Raw genomic sequence first — 20432 nt, 5'->3', positions numbered from 1 at the left:
TTCCTCCCAAATCTGTTTCACCGAGATTGGTTAACTGCTTTTTTTCCCTTATTGATTTTTTTGAACAAACATAATAAACTTTTCTTTTATAATTTCCATAAAAGATTTCCAGCATTTCATGCACTACAACATAATTTGCTAGTGTTTTATTTGTTCAAAAAAAAAAAAAAAAAAAAAAAAAAAAAAAAACCAGTCAGCGTTTATTGTCAGTTAAGGTTTAAGGAAACATATTGGAAGGTGATCTGAATTACTAAGCAACATACTGTTTTTTTTAATTATTATTGTGTGAAATAGTTTTTTGTTGTTGTTATCAAAATTATCCATGGTTCTTTAAAAAATTTTTCTCTAACTTTGACATGTTTAATATAAAAGAAATTAATTTTTATAGGGAATAAATTTTGCCATTAATATTGGTAGTTCTGATGGGCAGGACAAGTGCAATCTAGCTTCTGTAGTCAAGTCACCCCGAGCATACAGGTAACATTATTTTAGTCTGACAAATGTGAGTTTTTCTCCAATCTTTATAAATGTATGAGTAAAGTACTGTTGTTTCTTCTGTAACACATGCTAGTAATGTTCAGATTTGTTCATACATGACATATAAACAGGGAAATAAAATTGTCAAATGCAAAATCATGTTAATTATTATGCAATTTTTCATGAGGTGACTATGCTTTGTACTGCCAAATAAATGTGGAAAATGCCATCCAAGTGAATATGACGACTGTTAGAGGAATACACAAAACACACCCACACATCTCTCTCTTTTTCTGTAGTATAGTAAGTTGCTTTGCCCTACAAATGTGCATTACACTTTTTTCCTGAATTTGTGTACTTTTTTTGATAAAAGTGTTTAATACAGTGCCCAAACATGAGTAAGCATCCTGGTTGTAAGAATACAAACAGTAAGTGTAAAAGGAAAACCTTAAGTATTGAGTATAAGATTGAAATAATAAAAGGCTTTGAAAGAAATGAGATGCAATATTGTGAGGGCAACAGGCCTAAAGGAACCTGTATTGCATACTATCAGAGAAATATGTTAAAAATAAAAAATAAAAAAAAACTTTTTGAATGAGTTTTTATGACTGAAAATTAAAATTAACAAGGATTTTTATTATTCGTTAAATTTAAAAACTTATACCAGCTTGTTTTGCTCACATCAAAAACTGGGGACTTCTTCAGGGTTTATAATTACAACAAAAATGATTTAATGAGAATATAATGAAATGAAATAATGAAAATACCATTAAAAGCAAAAAAAGATTACAAGAATGCCATAGCCATACCATATATTACTGGCATATCAAAAAAAAAAAAAAAAAAAATAGATATAATATTACATAAATACAATATTAAGACAACCTTCAAGTCTCCTACAAAATTAAGAAATTTACTCAGCTCATCAAGATTCTTTTCCATACCTTGCCCACCCAGGGTTTACAAAATTCACTGCACCTGCAACCTTACATAGGAGAAACAGGACGCACCATCCCAATAAGAAAAGATGAACATAAACGGCACATTAAATTCCTTCCCTATGGTAAACAGGCCTGTTGGACCAAGCACTTCAAACATGTCACAGAATTAACTGGAAAGGTCCTAAGTCTCTACACCACACCAAAACCTGGTTTGAAAGAAAGTTCAAAGAAATCTGTGAAATGCTGAAACATCATCCAAATCTAAACAAGAATGATGGATTAATAATTCCAAGAATCTGGAGGACCAATATAGCATCCAGAACAACCTCAAACAGATAATATGAGAGGACTTTAGAAATTGTTTAATGTAGTTCTGCAATGAAACTTTTTTTTTAATCATCTGTATGTTATTATACTGATATGTATAAGATGTTTATTTTATTTCGTGAATTAAATTTTAATTTTGTATATATGTTATTTAGTAATATTTTTATTATTAAGTTGGTTTTTTTTCACCAGAGGTCACGCTAGGGTAAACGATTAACAAAACATTTAGATTCATCTTACGTTTGTGTAGTGTCATGTAGTTTGTGTCCTGTACATATGTATTTGTTTCTGATGATAACCTCAATACAGAGGTCTAAATGTCGAATATTGTTTTCTTAATTATAAGTAAACTAATTATTCCAATATGTGTGCTTTTGTCTCCATAAATTCTTCACTATGAATGAAGACCACCATGTAACCTTAAAAGAAAGATTTAATGAGAAATTTCGAGAGGTTATTTAATATAAATCCATGGATTCTGTCGAGAGGCTCTTGAGAGTGAATAATTGGATTCTTTTATGAATGTGGATTATTTTAGAAGTCTAAAGTAAAAGTTTTCTTTTAAATCTGGGATGTTGGAAATATCAGTCTTGTGTGGGCTAGTAGTTGAGATATGGTGGGTCAGACCAGATCTTTCCTTTCTTTTATACTCAACATCCCCAATGTGTTACCTCTTTCTCACCTCAAATGAAAAGCATTATTCCACTGACAGAAATTGGATCAGAGGCAGTATTCAAATAGTTTGGTGAGATCTCCAGTAAGGTATAAAATATCATCCACTAGAACATTTCGTTTTGTTGAATAAATCATTAACAAGTTTGATCTAGCAGTGGATGGATCTCTTTATGGAGAAATGTGAAAAATGTTTTCCACTCAAACTACGAGGGATTTCTGAAAAGTAACACCTTTTTCCCTTAATAATTTTTTCCTGAAAGGGAATGAAATAAAACATGGTGGACAGATAGACCATGAATAAAATTCAAAAAGACACCACATTGAAGCGTGCACTACTGTCACCTCTCCACCTAATTCCAGCTGCAAGATGGCACCTGTCATGCTTGTGTGATCCAAAACAGGTGTCCGTAAAGTTATTCATTTTGCAAACAAAAGGGGCTTCATTAAGTAACATTCACCACGAACTGGTTACTGTGTATGGTGAACAGGTGATGTCAAAGAAGCAAGTGTGTTTTTAGTGAAATGAATATAAAGCAAGCCATGGTGACATTGAAGATCGACATTGGGTGTGCACGCTTTCATCAAGCAAGACAGATGGTTCGTATATTAGGGTATCATTCTTGAAGACCAGCGAAAATGAACAACTGGTGAACTTGATTAAGTTCCTTGTTTGCAAAATTGTTCATGATGTCCTTTGCTTTCAAAATGTGTCCTCCCACTGAGTGACCCGATAACTGTCAGAGGAGCACAAGACAGTATATATGGGGGATATGTCTGGAGAATCTTTTGCAATACAACGACAAAGGCGAGAATTTTGTTGCTTGCCTAATCACAGGAGATTAGGCGAGCAAGGTGAAACATGTTCGTCACTTTACCCTAGAGAGTAAACAAGACTCCATGACCTGGAAATATCCACAATCTCCTATGCACAAAAAATTCAAATCTGTTCCCACTGTCTGAAAATTCATGGCCACAGTGTTCTGGGAGAGCCAAGGTATTCTGTTAGTGGACTTCCTGCCAAAGGGAGGAATAATCAATGCAGAGCTTTACTGTGCAATGTTGGACAAGCTGAAAGCCAACATTCGATGCAAATAACCACAACTAACTCCTGATGAGTGGCATGATTTTGGTGCACAACAATGCTACACCACAAACTGTTCACAGCACTCATGAGTGGTTCTGCTTTAATGATTGGGAAAACTGCTACATCCCTCCCCTCCAGTCCAGACTTAGTACCTTCATACTTCCATTTGTTTGGCTTCCTCAAGAAACACCTTTCCGAAAGGCACTTAACTATGGATGAGGAAGTTCATCAGGCAGTGTAATGTTGGATGTAGGCTTGGAATTCTTCAGTACTGGTATTGATAAACTGATCTGTTATTGGCACAAGTGCATCAATAAATTTGGAGCCTTTGTGGAGAAGTAATGCATGTTCACTAAGCCCCTCCCACCACACACACACACACACACACACACACACACACACACACACACACACACACACACACACACACACACACACACACACACACACTTTCAAGATTCGTACATTATGAATTGAAACAAACAGTTATGAAACATATCATGTGTTTGCTAAGCTCTCTGTGAAACATGCAGCTTAAGAAATATCAATTACTAATGCCATTTTTATAATTATTTGGGATGTTCAGTTGCTGAACATTCGAAATAATTGAAAGGTGCACTTACTTTTGAAAAAAAACAAAGAAATAAAGAACATCGTAAATAATATTTAATTTTGAAATTATCACTCAATGAAAATGAAAGTAGCACATATTTTCTTCTTATTGTTATTATCTGACATTTTCTTCCAGTACAAAAACGAAATCATTACACATTTTTTTTTATTATTATACGGGCACCTCCATGGAGTCTGGAGACCCAATCTATCATACCTCTCCTTGAATCCATTAACAGATAAAGCACTCACAACTGACTCTGACAATCCATTCCACTCATTCACAACTCTCCAAGCAAAAAATCTAGTCCTCACACCCCTACTAGCCACACCTTTATTCAACTTCCAGGGATGACCTCTTGTTCTGGTCCCTCTACCAAGTGCTGAAACATTTCACCTGCATCTATCCTTTAAGCAACTTAAATGTTTCTATCATATCCCCTCTTTTTCTCCTATCAACCAACTTATGCAATCCACACGATTGGAGTCCACAGGCCAGGCCACTAACGATCTGGGTCACTCACCTCTGAATCCTCTCCACCACTTCCTTATACCCAAGAAACCTAGACTTGAGCACAGTAATCCAGATGTGGGCTTATCAAGGACTTATAAAGAGGAATAACAACTTCCTTATCTCTACTTGTTAATGTGTTCTTCAGTAGCCAAGTAATCTTATGAGCTACCTTAGCAATATGTCCTCTAAGCTATAACTCTGTCTACCGCCACCCCTAAATCTCTAGCTACCTCTGTTTCCTGGAATACAGTGCCATCAGTGATACATGGCTTGTAATTTATTTATACCAAAATGCATAACTTTATACTTCTCCACATTAAATTTACACCCATTATCTTTTGACCATACCGACAGCTTATTTAAATCATCCTGCAGGCCCTCCACATTGTCTTGATTAATTAACAATTACTCTACCTAATTTCATATTATCAGCAAACAACTGAATATTTCCTTTCAGGTTATTTCCTATATCATTTATGTACAAATTAAACAGCAATGGTCCCAGCACTGACCCTTGCACCATGCCACTAGTCACCTGTTTTCACCTCGATTCTTCCCTTTCATATACCACTTTTTGATATTTGTCCAGCAGCAACTCTCGTATTCACTTAATCATGTCATATCCATCCCCATTTGTTCTAATTTGCTTAGCAGAGTTCCATGTGGTATTCTGTCAAATACATTGGCAAAATCCAGCAAAATCATTGTGTAGCCATTTCCTTTATCTAACTCAGCTGTTACGCTATTATAAAAAGTTAGTTAATTACTAAGGCATGACCAACACTTCACAAAGCCATGTTGACTGTCTTACAGTATCATATTTTGATCTACCCATTCTTGAATTCTCTTTTTTTTCCCAATTTTTCTAGTACTTTTATCACCACGTCTGAGATACTGATTGGTCTATAATTTGCTACTGTAGTCTTAGAACCTCCCTTATGCAAAGGAATTCTTTTGCCCACATTCCACTCACTTGGAACTCTACCAGAGGTGAACTTTAAATTAAACAGCTTAGTCAAAGGCATTGCCAGTTCCCTTGCACATTCTCACAAAATCCTAGTTGATAATCCCACAGCTGTATTTACATTGAGATCCCACAATATCCTAAGAACCTCCAGTTCATTCACCTCTGTTATTCTACCTTTACTCTACCTAGAGTATTCACTTAATCATGTCATATCCATCCCCATTTGTTCTAATTTGCTTAGCAGAGTTCCATGTGGTATTCTGTCAAATACATTGGCAAAATCCAGCAAAATCATTGTGTAGCCATTTCCTTTATCTAACTCAGCTGTTACGCTATTATAAAAAATTAGTTAATTACTAAGGCATGACCGACACTTCACAAAGCCATGTCGACTGTCTTACAGTATCATATTTTGATCTACCCATTCTTGAATTCTCTTTTTTTTTCCAATTTTTCTAGTACTTTTATCACCACGTCTGAGATACTGATTGGTCTATAATTTGCTACTGTAGTCTTAGAACCTCCCTTATGCAAAGGAATTCTTTTGCCCACATTCCACTCACTTGGAACTCTACCAGAGGTGAACTTTAAATTAAACAGCTTAGTCAAAGGCATTGCCAGTTCCCTTGCACATTCTCACAAAATCCTAGTTGATAATCCCACAGCTGTATTTACATTGAGATTCCACAATATCCTAAGAACCTCCAGTTCATTCACCTCTGTTCCAACATTAGTGTCTGTCACATAGATTAAAGCAGTAACCTTAGTAGGAAGATATATACTTGCAGAGTGGTCACTCAGTAACTCAACTATTTTATCTGCTTCTATCTCCTTGTGAATATCATCACTCATTGTGGTTAATCTTCCATAGTGATTCTTCCTCTTACTTGCCACATAACGAAAGAACTCTTTGGGATTTCGTTTGGCCTGCATGGCTAAAATCTGATTTTGCCTTACTTTCCATGCTGGTCACCTTTCTTGCCTGATCCTTGTACTGTTCATGAGTTTGCTAGTCACCTTCCTGTTTATATATCCTCCACAGCATTTTCTTCTTCTGCAGCTTGTGCTTAATGATATTAGTCATCCATCTAACTCCTAAATGATTAACCCTACTTATCCTAGGTATAGAATTTATTTCTGCTTCCACTAGATCAGTAATCCTTTCTTTTAGGGTTACACGGTGATCAGCATTCATTTTAAAAATTTTATGGAATTTACAACCGTGTTAAAAAAACTTTTTTATTATCCCGATGTTTCGATCTTCACATCAAGATCATCATCTGGAGTGTACATAAGCATACAGAACAAGCTGAGTTACATCATTAACTGTAAGCTAGAGAAACAATGATTTGATCACATGTTATTCTACTGGTGTGACCTCTGGTGGAGAAAAAAAAAATTAAATTTAAAAAAATATATAAACAAATAAAAAAATAAAAATAAAATAAAATAAAGATGTTTACATCAAGCTGAATTCTATTTTTACAATGACAGGAATAAACATTCTTTTAGATGGGTTTCTTTCAGAAACAATTGGTGTCCCATTATCCCCCCCCCTATTGCTAACTTTTACATGGAACATTTTGAGCAACTTACCCTAGATTCCTCCCCTCTAAAACCCAAAGTCTTGCTTAGATACGTTGACGATGTTTTCGCGATCTGGTCCCATGGCCGCCAGACATTAGACACATTCCTTAGCCACCTAAACAAACAACACAAACGCGCATACAGTTCACAATTGAAATTGAAAAACACAACACACTTCCATTTTACAATACTGGATTTTCTGCAGTCCTGTTTATAGTTGTTCTTGGTGAGGAAGGTCAAATATATATCTTCCATATGTTTGGGATTTTTAAACCATCATTGCTGTTCAGATTGGGGTGGTTGCTGATAATCTCGCAGGCTTCCTTGAATTTCCGTTCATACCATGTTCTAGTGTGATGTAGACAGCTGGTGGTTCCAGTCAATTCTGTGTAAGGTATTCAGGGCATGATCAGAAAGGCCAGCTTCACCATAATTATTATATTTAATGTGTCGTTTATATTCTTTTTGTCTAATAGGAATAGTGCATCCTGTTTCTCCTATATATGGTATGTTGCAAGTACAATAAATCCGGTATACTCCAGGGTGAGCTAGTGGAGGGAGTGGGTCTTTGGATGAGTTGAGTAAGTTTTTTTAATTTTGCAGGAGGTTTAAAGGTGTCTTTGAGGTTGTACTTTTGTAGTACTCTGTTTATTTTGTCTGATATTCCTTTAATGTAGGGAATGGTTATAGTTTTACTGTAGTCTGGTTTGTCTTTGTTTTTTATTGTGGTTTTGTAGAGAATTTTGTTTATATTATTTTGGCTGTATCTGTTTTTTTCTAGGTTATTACTGATAATTTTAAACTCGTCTTTCAGTGCCTGTTCACTGGAACAAATTGTCTGAGCTCTGTATTTTAGCGTGTTGATGACACCTAGTTTTTGTGTTGGGTGGTGGTAGGAGTTTATGTGTATATATTGTCCCATATGTGTCGGTTTTTGGTAAACAGTGAAGGAAAGATTGCCCGAGAGAAGACGTGTGACAAGTGTATCTAGAAACGGAAGTGTGTTGTGTTTTTCAATTTCAATTGTGAACTGTATGCGTTTGTGTTGTTTGTTTAGGTGGCTAAGGAATGTGTCTAATGTCTGGCACCCATGGGACCAGATCGCGAAAACATCGTCAACGTATCTAAGCCAGACTTTGGGTTTTAGAGGGGAGGAATCTACGGCAAGTTGCTCAAAATGTTCCATGTAAAAGTTAGCAATAGGGGGGGATAATGGCGAGCCCATGGCTGTGCCTTCTTTTTGTAAGTAGAAGGCGTTTTGCCATACAAAATAACCCGACCGTAATACATGCACAAAAAGCGCCATGATATCTGTAGGGAATTTGTTTTGTAGGAGAAGGATTGTGTCTTTGATTGGGACATTCGTAAAGAGGGCAGAGACATCAAAACTGACTAATAAATCATCTTTTTCTGATGTAATGTCTTTGATGATGTTTATGAAGTGTTGTGTGTTTTTGATATAGGAAGAGGAATGACCTACCAACTCCTTGAGTGTTGCCGCTAATTTTTTGACTAAGTGATACGTCGGGCTATCAATTCCTTCAACGATAAGTCTTAGCGGGGTGTTTTCTTTATGAATTTTTGGTAGCCCATAAATTCTAGGGGAGTGCGCGTAATGAGGGAACAGTTTTTGATTGTATCTTCAGGCCATGTGGTAATTGATTTAAGTAGTTTCTCCATTTTGTTTTTTGTTCTGTTAGTTGGGTTGTAGTTAACTAGTTTGTATGTGTTATTGTCAGAGACCAGCAGATTCATTTTTTCTATATAAGTGGTACGGTTTAAAATGACAGTGGCATTTCCTTTATCGGCTCTGGTTATTACTATGTTCGGATTTGTTTTAAGTGATTTTTATCGCTGTTAATTCGTGTTTAGTATGTTGCTTGTTATTGTTTTGTTATGGTTTAAAATGTTCGCAGTTTCTATAAGTATTTTGTCTGCTATGTTATTAGGTATGAATCTTAGGCCTCTTTCCATATTACAAATAACTTGAAGTTTGTCTATAGTTTTTGGTGCTATAGCAAAATTTAAACCTTTGTTAAGTAAAGAGATTTCGTCTTTGTTTAGAGCATGGTTAGATAGGTTAATTATGTTATTGATGCCTATGGGTGATTGGTGGCTCCTGTTGTTTCTTGCTTCTGGTTGGTTGTTCTTGTTCACTGTGGCAAACTTTGAATATGGCGGCTGGTTTTGTTGTTCTTTTAGTCTTTGAAATTTGGAAATTAGGTTTTCTTTCTTCGTTTGTTGGATGTGGTTTGCTGTGGTGTCCGTAATCCTTTCTAGGATTATCCAGATATCTGCGTTTAAGTAGCTAGACAGCTCTGTTTTTTCTTTTAGTAGCTGGTTTTCTAGCGGCTAGGTTCTTTCTGGTAGCTTGGATCTGCTCTCTCAGTAGTGCTTTCTCCATGCGGTGGTATATTCTTTGTGCCTTTGTTGAAGTGAATTTTCTCTTTAGCCTGATGCAGTTAGGAGTGATATTGCTGTCCCTACACCGTTTTAAAAACGCCAGTCGATTGATCAAATTTGAAACTTGAAAAAAAAAATCCTCTAGATCAGTGTTTCTCAAACATCAGATTTAAATAATAATAAATAAATAAAATAAAAGAGTATATTTCATTGTAAATAAGATTTATTTTTAATAGAACAAAATTTCTAAAGATACTATAAATTTTTACTTAATTTAAATAATTTATCATCAATGAGAGGAGTGAAATTGCTTATGGTGGGGATAAAATTTGGCTCTGTAGTTGTTAATTTGATATCAGATGTGGTTCGATATCTATAATGCGGTTCTTCTTTTTCTTCTCAATATCTACAAGGGCCGAAAATCTAACTTCACACAGATATGAACTTGAAAATGGAAAAATTGAACCTTAGAGCTTTATCTGTTAATTGAGGAAATTCATTCTGTATTTGTAGCCAAAATGATGATAACGTATTCTCATTGTATTTGTTTTTTTAGGAAACCATCAGAAGCTAGTTCTAAAAGTTGTTGTTGACAGGTGACATTATTGATGACAGGCCTTTGACATAGATTTGTTGATATTGAAATGATATTTTATGCACTCAATATTAATGTCCAATTCGATTAAAAACAGCTTTGGTAAAACGAAGTACATCATTAAGAAAGTTATTTTTTCCTTGCATGTTTGCTCTATCTTATATGAAAATATGGAACTATTTTCACTTGATTTGGGAATGTTGGTGGATAGGGAGTTGAAGTTTAGGGGGCACATTGCAAAAGTGGCTAAATCAGCTCATCAAATCACTTGGTTATTGAAGAATACTTTGTGAGCAGAGCCGAGCAAGCTATTGTCACTTTATATTGAGCCTTGATAAAACCCCATCTTGACTACTGTGCCCAGATCTGGGCAACAGGGTTTCTTCTTGATGGGGAGGAGGTGGAGAGGATCCAGAGGCGAGTGACCAAGATGATAGCAGGTCTATGGAATGAACCTTATGAGAACAGGTTGAAGATTTATGGGTTGCAGAAATTGGTTGATAGGTGGAAAAGGGACGATATAATTGAGACATTCAAATTACTGAAGGATTTCTATAAGATTAATTCATAGGATATTTTTCAGAACAGGACTGGTGGTGGGGAGGACTAGGGGCCATCCATGGAAACTGGGCAAGAGGGTGGTTAGCAAGGGTGTTAGAACTAGGTTTTTTACTTGGAGAGTGGTGAATAAGTGGAATAAGCTGCCAGAGTCTGTTGTGGGTGCCATGACTGTGAATGAGTTCAAGGCAAAGTATGATAGTACTGTGTGGATGCTGAATAGTTGTTCTTGACATGATGTTTAGGGCCTCCCTCAATGAATCTAAGGACTCCTTGCAGTTGCCCGTAATAATAATTCAGGGGAATAGTTTTCTAAATTCATTTGTAAGCTTTGTAAATGCTGTATTATGTATTACTGCATGCTAGTAATTTTCACATCATTAATTTTTTCATTTGAACTTGCGAGCAATTCATGAAGAGATGAAAACATGTCAAATTCTTCATTACCAATCCTCCTTTGCCATAACTTCATCTTTCCTAATGTGGGGTTTACTTTATCTTGGACATGAAATATAAAAATTTCTTTGCCTTGTAAAGACAATTTAAGATTATTTAATACAGTTAATATATCTGCCGGATATGCTAATTGACTAAGCCATTTCCAATTATGTAAATATTTTTTCAATTCAAAATGTTCATCAAGAAAGACTTGCGATTGATTCCAAAGTTCAAATAAACGAGTAAGACTTTTCCATGAGAAAGCCAACGAACGTTGGTATGGAAAAGAAGTTGTGTATGATTACTTCTCATTTCTTTGCAAAGTTGAGAGAAAAGTCTGGCATTTAGAGGATGAGCCTTTAACCTCCCTGCCGGCCAATGTGGATGAAATAGTGACACCAAATTGCACTTCTTATCCATGTTATTTAATGGGTATTAGAGCTTCGTATCCAGATTTAGCTGAACGTCTATAGATGTTGTGGCTGGTTGGGGGGTTAATATAATTTATGATTTTTACAGCTTCATCCAGAACTTTTCTTAGGTCTGTAGCCAAAGCTTCCCTGTGTATGCAGCAGTGTGTTGACTTTACATCTGGTGCAACAGCTTGAATCCTTGAAACAAGCCCTTTTTTAGATCCGACCATGGATTTCATTCTGTTATTCCAACACAACTTTTCCAACAAAGCTTGTTTTGATGCATAAATGTATTTATATTGTTGACTATTTCTTCTCCTGTTGTATGTTCTGGCAATATAAAAGGTTGTCATGAAGTTTTTGATTTTTTTTTGTACCTAACGAACACTAGAAGATTTGCAAAATTTGTAATGTCGGTGGATTCATCGGCCTGCAACACATAATAACTCCTACCTATATCTGATAACAATGTTTGTTTTATATTTTCAGCCATTTCATTGATTTTCTTCAATGAATAGTATTATTTGAAAGGCAAATCCAATCAAAAGACCTTTTTTGCATTATCTCCGATCATAATTTCTGCTATTATTTTTGCTGCAGGCTTGACAAAAAGTTTCACCAATTGTTTCCACTGCACCACTTTTTGGTGTTAATTGCAACACATTATATGAAACTTCTAAAGCCTTCTTATTTTCACCTCCTGACATGATCAACATCATTTTTTGAGATTCTTTTAAGTTTTTTAGTTTATTTTGAAAAATTTCTACAGATTTGTCCATGTATTCATTATGCCGGCCTCGTTGGCCAAGCAGTTAGCCTTTCCGCTCTCCAGCCAAAAGGCTGCAGGTTCGAATCCTGCTGCAGGCATGGATGTTTGTGATTGTCTGTGAAAATACTAGTGGTGGTGGGCAGCAGATGGCGTTAGTGTAGATGATGATGATGGTAGTTGTGGTTTGTTGTAGTTGATGGATTGAGTGGTGGAGACAGAGAGCTGTAGAGTAGGTGCCCTCCCTCGATGAGTTGTTGGACTCCCTGGAGGGATCTCGTAATAATAATAATGTTTTGATTCAAAATGGCGATTTAAATTAGATGGTTTCATGCTTTCATTTTTTAAAGTTTCACCCACAGATGACACATAACGGGATTGGTTCTTCTTCATTTCCCATCCATGATAATCCACATTTCAAATAATTCATATTGTACTTACAAAGTTTATTCATCTTCTTTCTAGTTGGTTCTTTAGAGATATCAGACAATACACCCTTATCAATTTCATTTGATCCAGATACAATATCAATGTTTTCTTGTTGCTTACAGCTACTTGTATCTGCTATATTGCTCTCTTTTGTGCATTTTACAGTCTTTAACCAATGATCCATACTTAAGAATTTGTGAGCTAAAAAAATTTCTGTACATTATTAAAGCAATCATATCATAGTAAAAGTAGTACAAACCTATTAATCGTTATTTTAACTAACAACAAATTTGTAATATGATCAAATAATGAAGCGCATTGATTAATATCTGCTTAACTGTTTTAATTACGTCTACTAATGATTCATATAATTACTTTTTTTATCAGTGACTATCATATGGTTTTCGTGTTGTTGCAGGCTCTCAATATACGTTCATATGCGAAGCTGAATGAAGATTTACAAGTGATCATCTGCTAATTTGCAAATTATTCAAATAAAGCAGTTATCACAATTTCAGTAGAGAATTCATACATAATATATAACTTAATGAGAAATATATACATTTAAAATAATACTTTTTTATGCTTAATAATGATTCCATGTGTTAATATCATTGCGAAAAATTGCCATGTACCCCCTGAAGACCTTTCACATACCCCCCTGAGAGTATGCGTACCACACTTTGAGAAATACTGCTCTAGATGACCCTTAACTAAATCTGTGCACTACTGACATCCTTATCCTGCAGTGTTTTCTTTTAAAATACGTTTATTGCTAGTTTAGTTAGGTGCCAGTTTTGGAGTATGCTATACTTTTATTACTATTTTACACTAAGAATGTATGAGAACATGCTCCCAAGTGAATTTCGTTTTGAATTGTCTTGTGAACGTTATGAAAATAAATTATATGGAATATCTGTAAGTTAAATAGGTGGGTAACCCCCCCCCCCCTCATGAAAAAAAAGTTGATTACCAATGTAACACGTATGCACTTTTTATTAAATTCAAATTCTTTTTTCTTTTCAAAATAATTCTATTAGATAATTTATAATTTTTTATCATAAAATTGGAACTGTGATTGTTATAAATTAAAAATTATTTTGACATAAATTCTGTATCAGCCTGTGAAAAAATATCAGTATTTCTGTTTATGATGTCAGCTAATCAAACAATTGAAAACAAAACAAGACTTTGCTGATGTATATTTATTATTGCAGTAGACTATTGATTTAACAGACTGATTGGGGGAAGCGATGTCAACTATTGCTGAAAGTTAATTAAGTCTAATGTATTTTAGGAACAAATTGGCCCTTCAGAACACATGCAATTTACAGTCAAAAATACTAGTAGTGGTTGTGGCCAGTAGATGGCGTTGATGTATGTGATTGGTAGTAGAGGCTCTGCATAGTAGTGGAGACTGAGATTGTACAGTTGGTGTCCTCCCGCAATGAGTCTTCGGACTCCTTGGAGGTGTCACGAATAATAATAATAATAATAAATAATATATTAATAACAAACGTATAATGTACAGAATGTATTAAAATGTTATTATAATGTATAAGTATGAATAAAATATTGTTATACTATAACAATATTGTTAATTATTGTTATAGTTATACTATAACAATATAGTATAACTAAAAAAAAATACATAATATTGAGTATTAATATTAATGTAATTTGAAAGAATTACAATTTTCTGAGTCATAAATACAACTGTCCTATGAAGGGAGAGGTATTAATTCCTTGCTCGTAGAGAGTTCTGGTGAAATAGGTCCAGTTTCGCATGAAGTGGTCTTAAGAAAATCATCAAGCTTCAGTTGCCTTACACCTTGATACTGTTTCCTCATTTCTATAGATCGAAATTCTCTAAGATGTTCATAATAAAGAAGCACTCAGTCTGATGATGATTCAGTATAATGTATGCCGTCATCCATATGTTGTTGTATAACAGATAATTTAGAATGAGTTGCATTGTCATCATCATACTCTTGTTCTCCATGAAAATTTTCTGCAGTCTCTACTTCAGAACAAATTTGATAGCCCAGATGACATTCATCATTTTCAAGCCACTGTTCCACATCATTCTCAGTTGCATTTTTGTTGCCAGCCTTTAGAAAAGTGCCCCTAAAGTTAGAAATTAGATGCCTCAAAGACCATTTCAAGTTGTATGTCGTACAGCAACTTCTCCCCAAGCATAGGCCTAGGTAGTATCTTTCCATGCAGCAGCTGAGTTGAAGATAGGTAGATCTGATATATGCATGTAAATTTTGCAGTGTCCTGGTGCCTCTTGTATCTTCTGTTTATTTCATAACAACCATCACCTCTTCCAAGAACTTCTTATGCAACCTCTTACATGCAATGATTACACCCTGATCATTGGGGTGTAACCCTGCTAACTAACCTCTCGGCATTAGGGTGAGCAGGTGCATTTTCCAGCAGTAAAACAGCTTTATTTCATGAGAACGAATTTTTAGCACATCTGTCTAGTAGGGTCTCACACAGGAATAAACTGGTTAAAGAACCAGTCATAGAAAATATCCATTTTAAACCACGCATTTATTTAGTGGGAATATATTCCCACTAAAGGGTCCCACAGACTGGTTCATTAGCATTTACTCTTCACAAATAAAAAAAAAAATTCTAAATTTTTCTTTTGTGACAGACATTTTTCGTCCATTAAATTGAGAGCCTACCTCCTTATTGTATGGGCATCCCCATGGAGTCCGAGGACTCATTACAGGAAACCAAAACGATCAATACAATCTATCGCACCTCTTCTCGAACCCATTAACAGACAAAGCACTAACAACTACCTCTAGCAACCCATTCCATTAATTCACAATTCTTCAAGCAAAAAATCTAGTCCTCATGCTCCTGCTAATCACACTTTTATTCAACTTTCAGGGATAACCTATTGTTCTGCCCCCCCCCCCCTAGCCAAGTGCTGAAATTTTTCCCCTGCATCTATGGTATAAAACCATTTAACTAACCTTAATGTTTTTTAAATGAGACTGCAAAAGTTGGTCGATAGATAAAAAAAAGAGTGGGATATCGACCAACTTTTGTGATCCACACACTCTCAATCAATCCTCATACGGAACATTCCACAGACCACTCACCATCTTGGTTGCTTGCCTCTGAATCCTCTCCACTACTTCCTCATCTCCAAGAAATCCAGAAGACCAGATCTGTGCACAGTAATCCAGATGTGGAACAACTTTCTTATCTGTACTTGTTACTGTGTTCTTCAATAACCAAGTAATATTATGAGCTACCTTAGGAATAAGTCCTCTAAACTTGAACATTCTGTATACCACCATCCCTAAATCCCTTGCTTCAGCTATTTTCTGGAGTACAGTTCCATTACTATGGTACATAGTTTATCTTTTGATCCCAAAATGCATAATTTTAGATTTTTCCACATTAAACTGACATACATTATATTTTGCCCTTACTGACAGCCTATTTAAATCATCCTGCAAGCTCTCCACTCTCCTGATTCACTGTTGCTATACCTAATTTTGCATCATCATGAAACAACTGAATATTCCTTCTTCGATTAGTCCTTTGACTACTTGGAGGTGTCATGTAATCATACTTCCTTTCAGGCTTACTAAATAACTTAAGGAAATTACAACATACAATAGAATATACATTAAATTAAACTTTAATATAAGGAAATATATTAAAATTTAGGAAATATATTAAAGTTTAATTTAATGTATATTCTCTTGTGCGTTGTAATTTCCTTAAGTTATTTAGTCAGCATGTATAACGAATGTTTAAGCCTGCATTATTTATGTACAAATTAAACAGTAGTGGTCCCAGCACTGAATCTTTCAGCACGACACTAGTCACCAGCTTTCAGCTGGATTCTGCGGAGAATTCTGCTGGATTCTTTGTATACCACTTTCTGTTATCTCTCCGGCAGCCACATTCTTATTCACATAATCATCCCCATTTGTTCTAACCATGTAGTATTCATTCAAATGCCTTCAAAAAATCCAGTTGAATCATCCTGTAGCCATTTTCTTCATCCAACTCAGATGTCACTCTATTATAAGAAGTTAGTAAATTAAAAATAAGTTAGTATAAACTGACCAACACAAAGCCATTTTTCCTCATAGAGCAATGCCATTCAACCTTTTTTTACTATGCGAGCTACTTTTCTATAAAAAGTTATCCGGCGATCTACTCTCTTATATAGATCACATTCCCCCAATCTGATATCTGATTACGCATAAATAAACAACTAAAAAAAAATACACAACTAAAAACTTTATTTGTGTATTTAAAAATTTATTTATCACTTTTAATTATTTTAATAGAACAAATATTTTAATACAAAAAAAAAAAAAAAAAAAATATATATATATATATATTGGAATAAAATATTTATTTCTCTATTTTGGAAAACCAAAGTTAGAAAAAATAACAGATTGATTACAAACTCACAAGTCACAGGAAATGCTGGTTGATTAAAGAAAAAGTTAATGTGAAATTTGGCATTGTTTTGACCTTGCAATATTTTCATAGTCAAGTTGATATGAAGAAGCGGCCAATCGCAGACATTCATCCAAATGATCATTTGAAATTTGGTTTCTTAATTGATTTTTTATGATAGTCATATTTGAAAAAGCGGATTCTGACAAGTATGTCGATCTGAAACACGACAGAATTTTTCGCGCAATATCAGTTAATATTGGGAATTTTTCATGTACATACTTCCAAATGACTTTATTGTTTATTGATTTTAAATGTAAACTATCTCAAATTCCACTTCAGCTTGGTTTATATCAAACAGCCCACTAATTTTATTTGAAATTTCTGTGATGTTCAGGTTTTCTTGAAATGGATTATTGATAAAAGATACTATCATTTCAGGTTTATTAAAATCTTTAAATCTTGAATTTATTTCTTCCTCAGCTAATTCTATTTCACGAATAAATTCTTTTAAATCATAGCGAAGCATTTCTTTATGGGGTGCTTAAGGGTCAAAGCTGTATAACTGAGAGGAGACCTCCACATAGCCTTTAAAGGAATGCGGAGAACCGACCAGGGCTTCTGACCTAATGTCCAATCCTCACCTTCTCGTGGTGCACCCTGTTGGGTATCTACTTTGATACTGAACGAACAAGGATGGGCTGGCAATTTGGGATTTAGCCGACCAAATTGTATTCCTATTGGTTAAACCAAAATAAAAAATGATGGTACAACATGACAAAATTTCATGCCGGCTGGGGCGTCGCCCGGTTAAACTAGGCCCCCCCGTTGTTTTCGCCAGGGAACCAGGGCAAACAGCGAAAAGTCAGCTACTGGAACAAATCTGAAAACAAACCCCAACTCAACATCACCAGAGTTAAAGATCGGTACTATCAACGTAAGAAGCCCGAATGGCAAAGAAATGGAGCTAGCTGAGGAATTAGATAAGTACCAGATCGACATAATAGGGGTGACTGAAACAAAAAAGACCAAAACTGGTGATATCTTTCTGAGCAACAAATACAAAATGTTATATTCAGGCAATGACAATCAAGGAAAAGAAGGAGTAGCCATTGTATTCAACACAAAATACGAGGCTAATCTTCTTGAATGGCAGTCAGTCTCAAGTAGAGTAATGTGGGCATATATGAGAATGGGGAACTGGACAATGAGACTTATTTGTGCCTGTGGTCCCACAGAAGGTTCTACTAAGGTAGAAGTGGAGGATTTTTTGAGGCTTTAGAAAAAGCAACTGACACAATGAAAAAGGAAACGTTGGTCCTAGTTGGGGATCTAAATAGCAGAGTAGGAAATGATTGTGAGACATACAAAAATATTTTGGGAAAATTTGGAGAAAAGAGCAAAGCTAATAATAATGGCAAATATCTGTTGGATTTTTGCTCAGGACATGGAATGGTTATTACTAACACCATGTTCCAACATAAAAATGTGCACAAATTCACATGGAGAGAAGAAGCAAGGAATAAGAAAAGTCTCATTGACTATGTTATTGTTGATAGTGATGTTTTCTCCCTGGTGCAGGATACCAGAGTGTACAGAGGATTTGAAATTGGAGGTGATCACTATTTAGTCTTGATCAGGATAAAATTGAATTTCATATTGAAAAGAATAACATGTAAGAAAGTTTTAAAGCGAATAAAAGTTGAGCAGCTCTCAGATGTGAACTGTAGACTAAAATACACAAAGATTATTGAAAAGAAAATGAAAGAGTTTGAGAACAGGAATCAAACCTTGGAGATTCAGTGGCAAACTCTGAAGAAAACATTGATTGATTCTTCCAGAGAGGCATGTGGTGAGGTTGTGTGCAAGGATAAAAAAATCAGAACTCCCTGGTGGACACAGGAAGTTAAAGAGGCAGTGAAGGAAAAGAAGAAAGCATATCAAAAGTTCCTGGCAAATAAGTCGGCTTTTACTCTTACAGAATACAGAGATAAATGTAAGAAAGCTAAACAGTGTGTAAAACTAGCTAAAGAAAAGTCATGGGAGGACTTTGGCAATAATATAGAAAATAAATATCAAGAAGGTGGCAAAATATTCTGGAGGTTGTTGAAGAAGCTTAGGAATGGAGGAAAGAGTGCTGTAAAAGGAGTTAGAGATGATAAAGGTGAAATGAAAACAGGAGAAAAAGATATCCTTGAAGTATGGAGTAATTACTTTGAAAAACTGTTAAATGTAACAAGCAGTGATGACAGCAGAGTGATAAAAAACACTGACCAGGCATGAAGTCAGGAATACATATCCATACTTGAAGTAGAAAAAGCCATCAAAGGCTTGAAAGGCAGGAGGAGTAGATGATATTCGACCAGAAATGCTGAAGTATGGTGGTATAAAAGTCTTACAGTGGCTGTGTAAAAATAATCATAATTAAAATTCTGAATATTTTTACGTATTGTTTATGTTAGTATGTTTGTTAGTTTTGTTTTCATAACATGCATTGTCGACACATGCAATGTGCCCGTTATTACTATTATTACGGGCAACTCCAGGGAGTCATTAGAATCATCGAGGGAGGCCCCAAATCCTATTCATCACAACTATTCAACATTCATACAGTATCTGTCATACCTCGCCTTAAACTCATTCACTGTCACAGCATCCACCACAGACTCAGGGAGCGCATTCCACTCATTCACTACTCTAAAAGTAAAGAACCCAGCTCTAACACCTTTACTAACCACACTTTTGCCCAGTTTCCATGGATGTCCTCTAGTCCTCCCACAACCAGCCCTGTTCTCAAAAATATCTTCTGAATTAATTTTATAGAAACCCTTCAGTAATTTGAATGCCTCAATCATATCTCCCCTCCTCCGCCTATCAACCAATTTTTGCAACCCACAAATCCTCAACCTGTTCTTCTAAGGTTCATTCCACAGACCTGCTATCATCTTGGTCACTTGCCTCTGGATCCTCTCCACCTCCTCCCCATCAAGAAGAAACCTAGGTGACCAAATCTGGGCACAGTAGTCGAGATGGGGTCTTATCAAGGCTCTATACAGAGGAACAATAACCTACTTGTCTCTGTTTGTATTCTTCAGCAACCAAGTGATTTGATGAGCTGATTTGGCCACTTTTGCAATGTGTCCCCTAAATTTTAATTCCTTATCCACCAACACTCCTAAATCTCGTGCCTCATCAATTTC

General features: G+C 35.3%; 1 protein-coding gene across 2 annotated transcripts in view; it reads left to right on the top strand.

Annotated features, from left to right (window-relative positions):
* Window positions 1-20432, top strand: part of CenB1A (Centaurin beta 1A) — a 627189-nt gene that overhangs the window by 377098 nt on the left and 229659 nt on the right. For both annotated transcript variants that reach the window (XM_090408048.1, XM_090408046.1), the window contains one exon: window positions 389-477. In XM_090408048.1, the coding sequence (XP_090264174.1) occupies window positions 389-477 (89 nt within the window). The remainder of the gene's footprint in view (window positions 1-388; window positions 478-20432) is intronic.

This window comes from Typopeltis vanoorti, chromosome 18 (assembly GCF_054136105.1).
Source record: "Typopeltis vanoorti isolate ZY-2024b chromosome 18, IOZ_Tvanoo_1.0, whole genome shotgun sequence".
NCBI classification, from domain to species: domain Eukaryota; kingdom Metazoa; phylum Arthropoda; class Arachnida; order Uropygi; family Thelyphonidae; genus Typopeltis; species Typopeltis vanoorti.
Note: the sequence above shows the minus strand (reverse complement) of the source record. Positions and strands in the feature narration are given on the sequence as shown.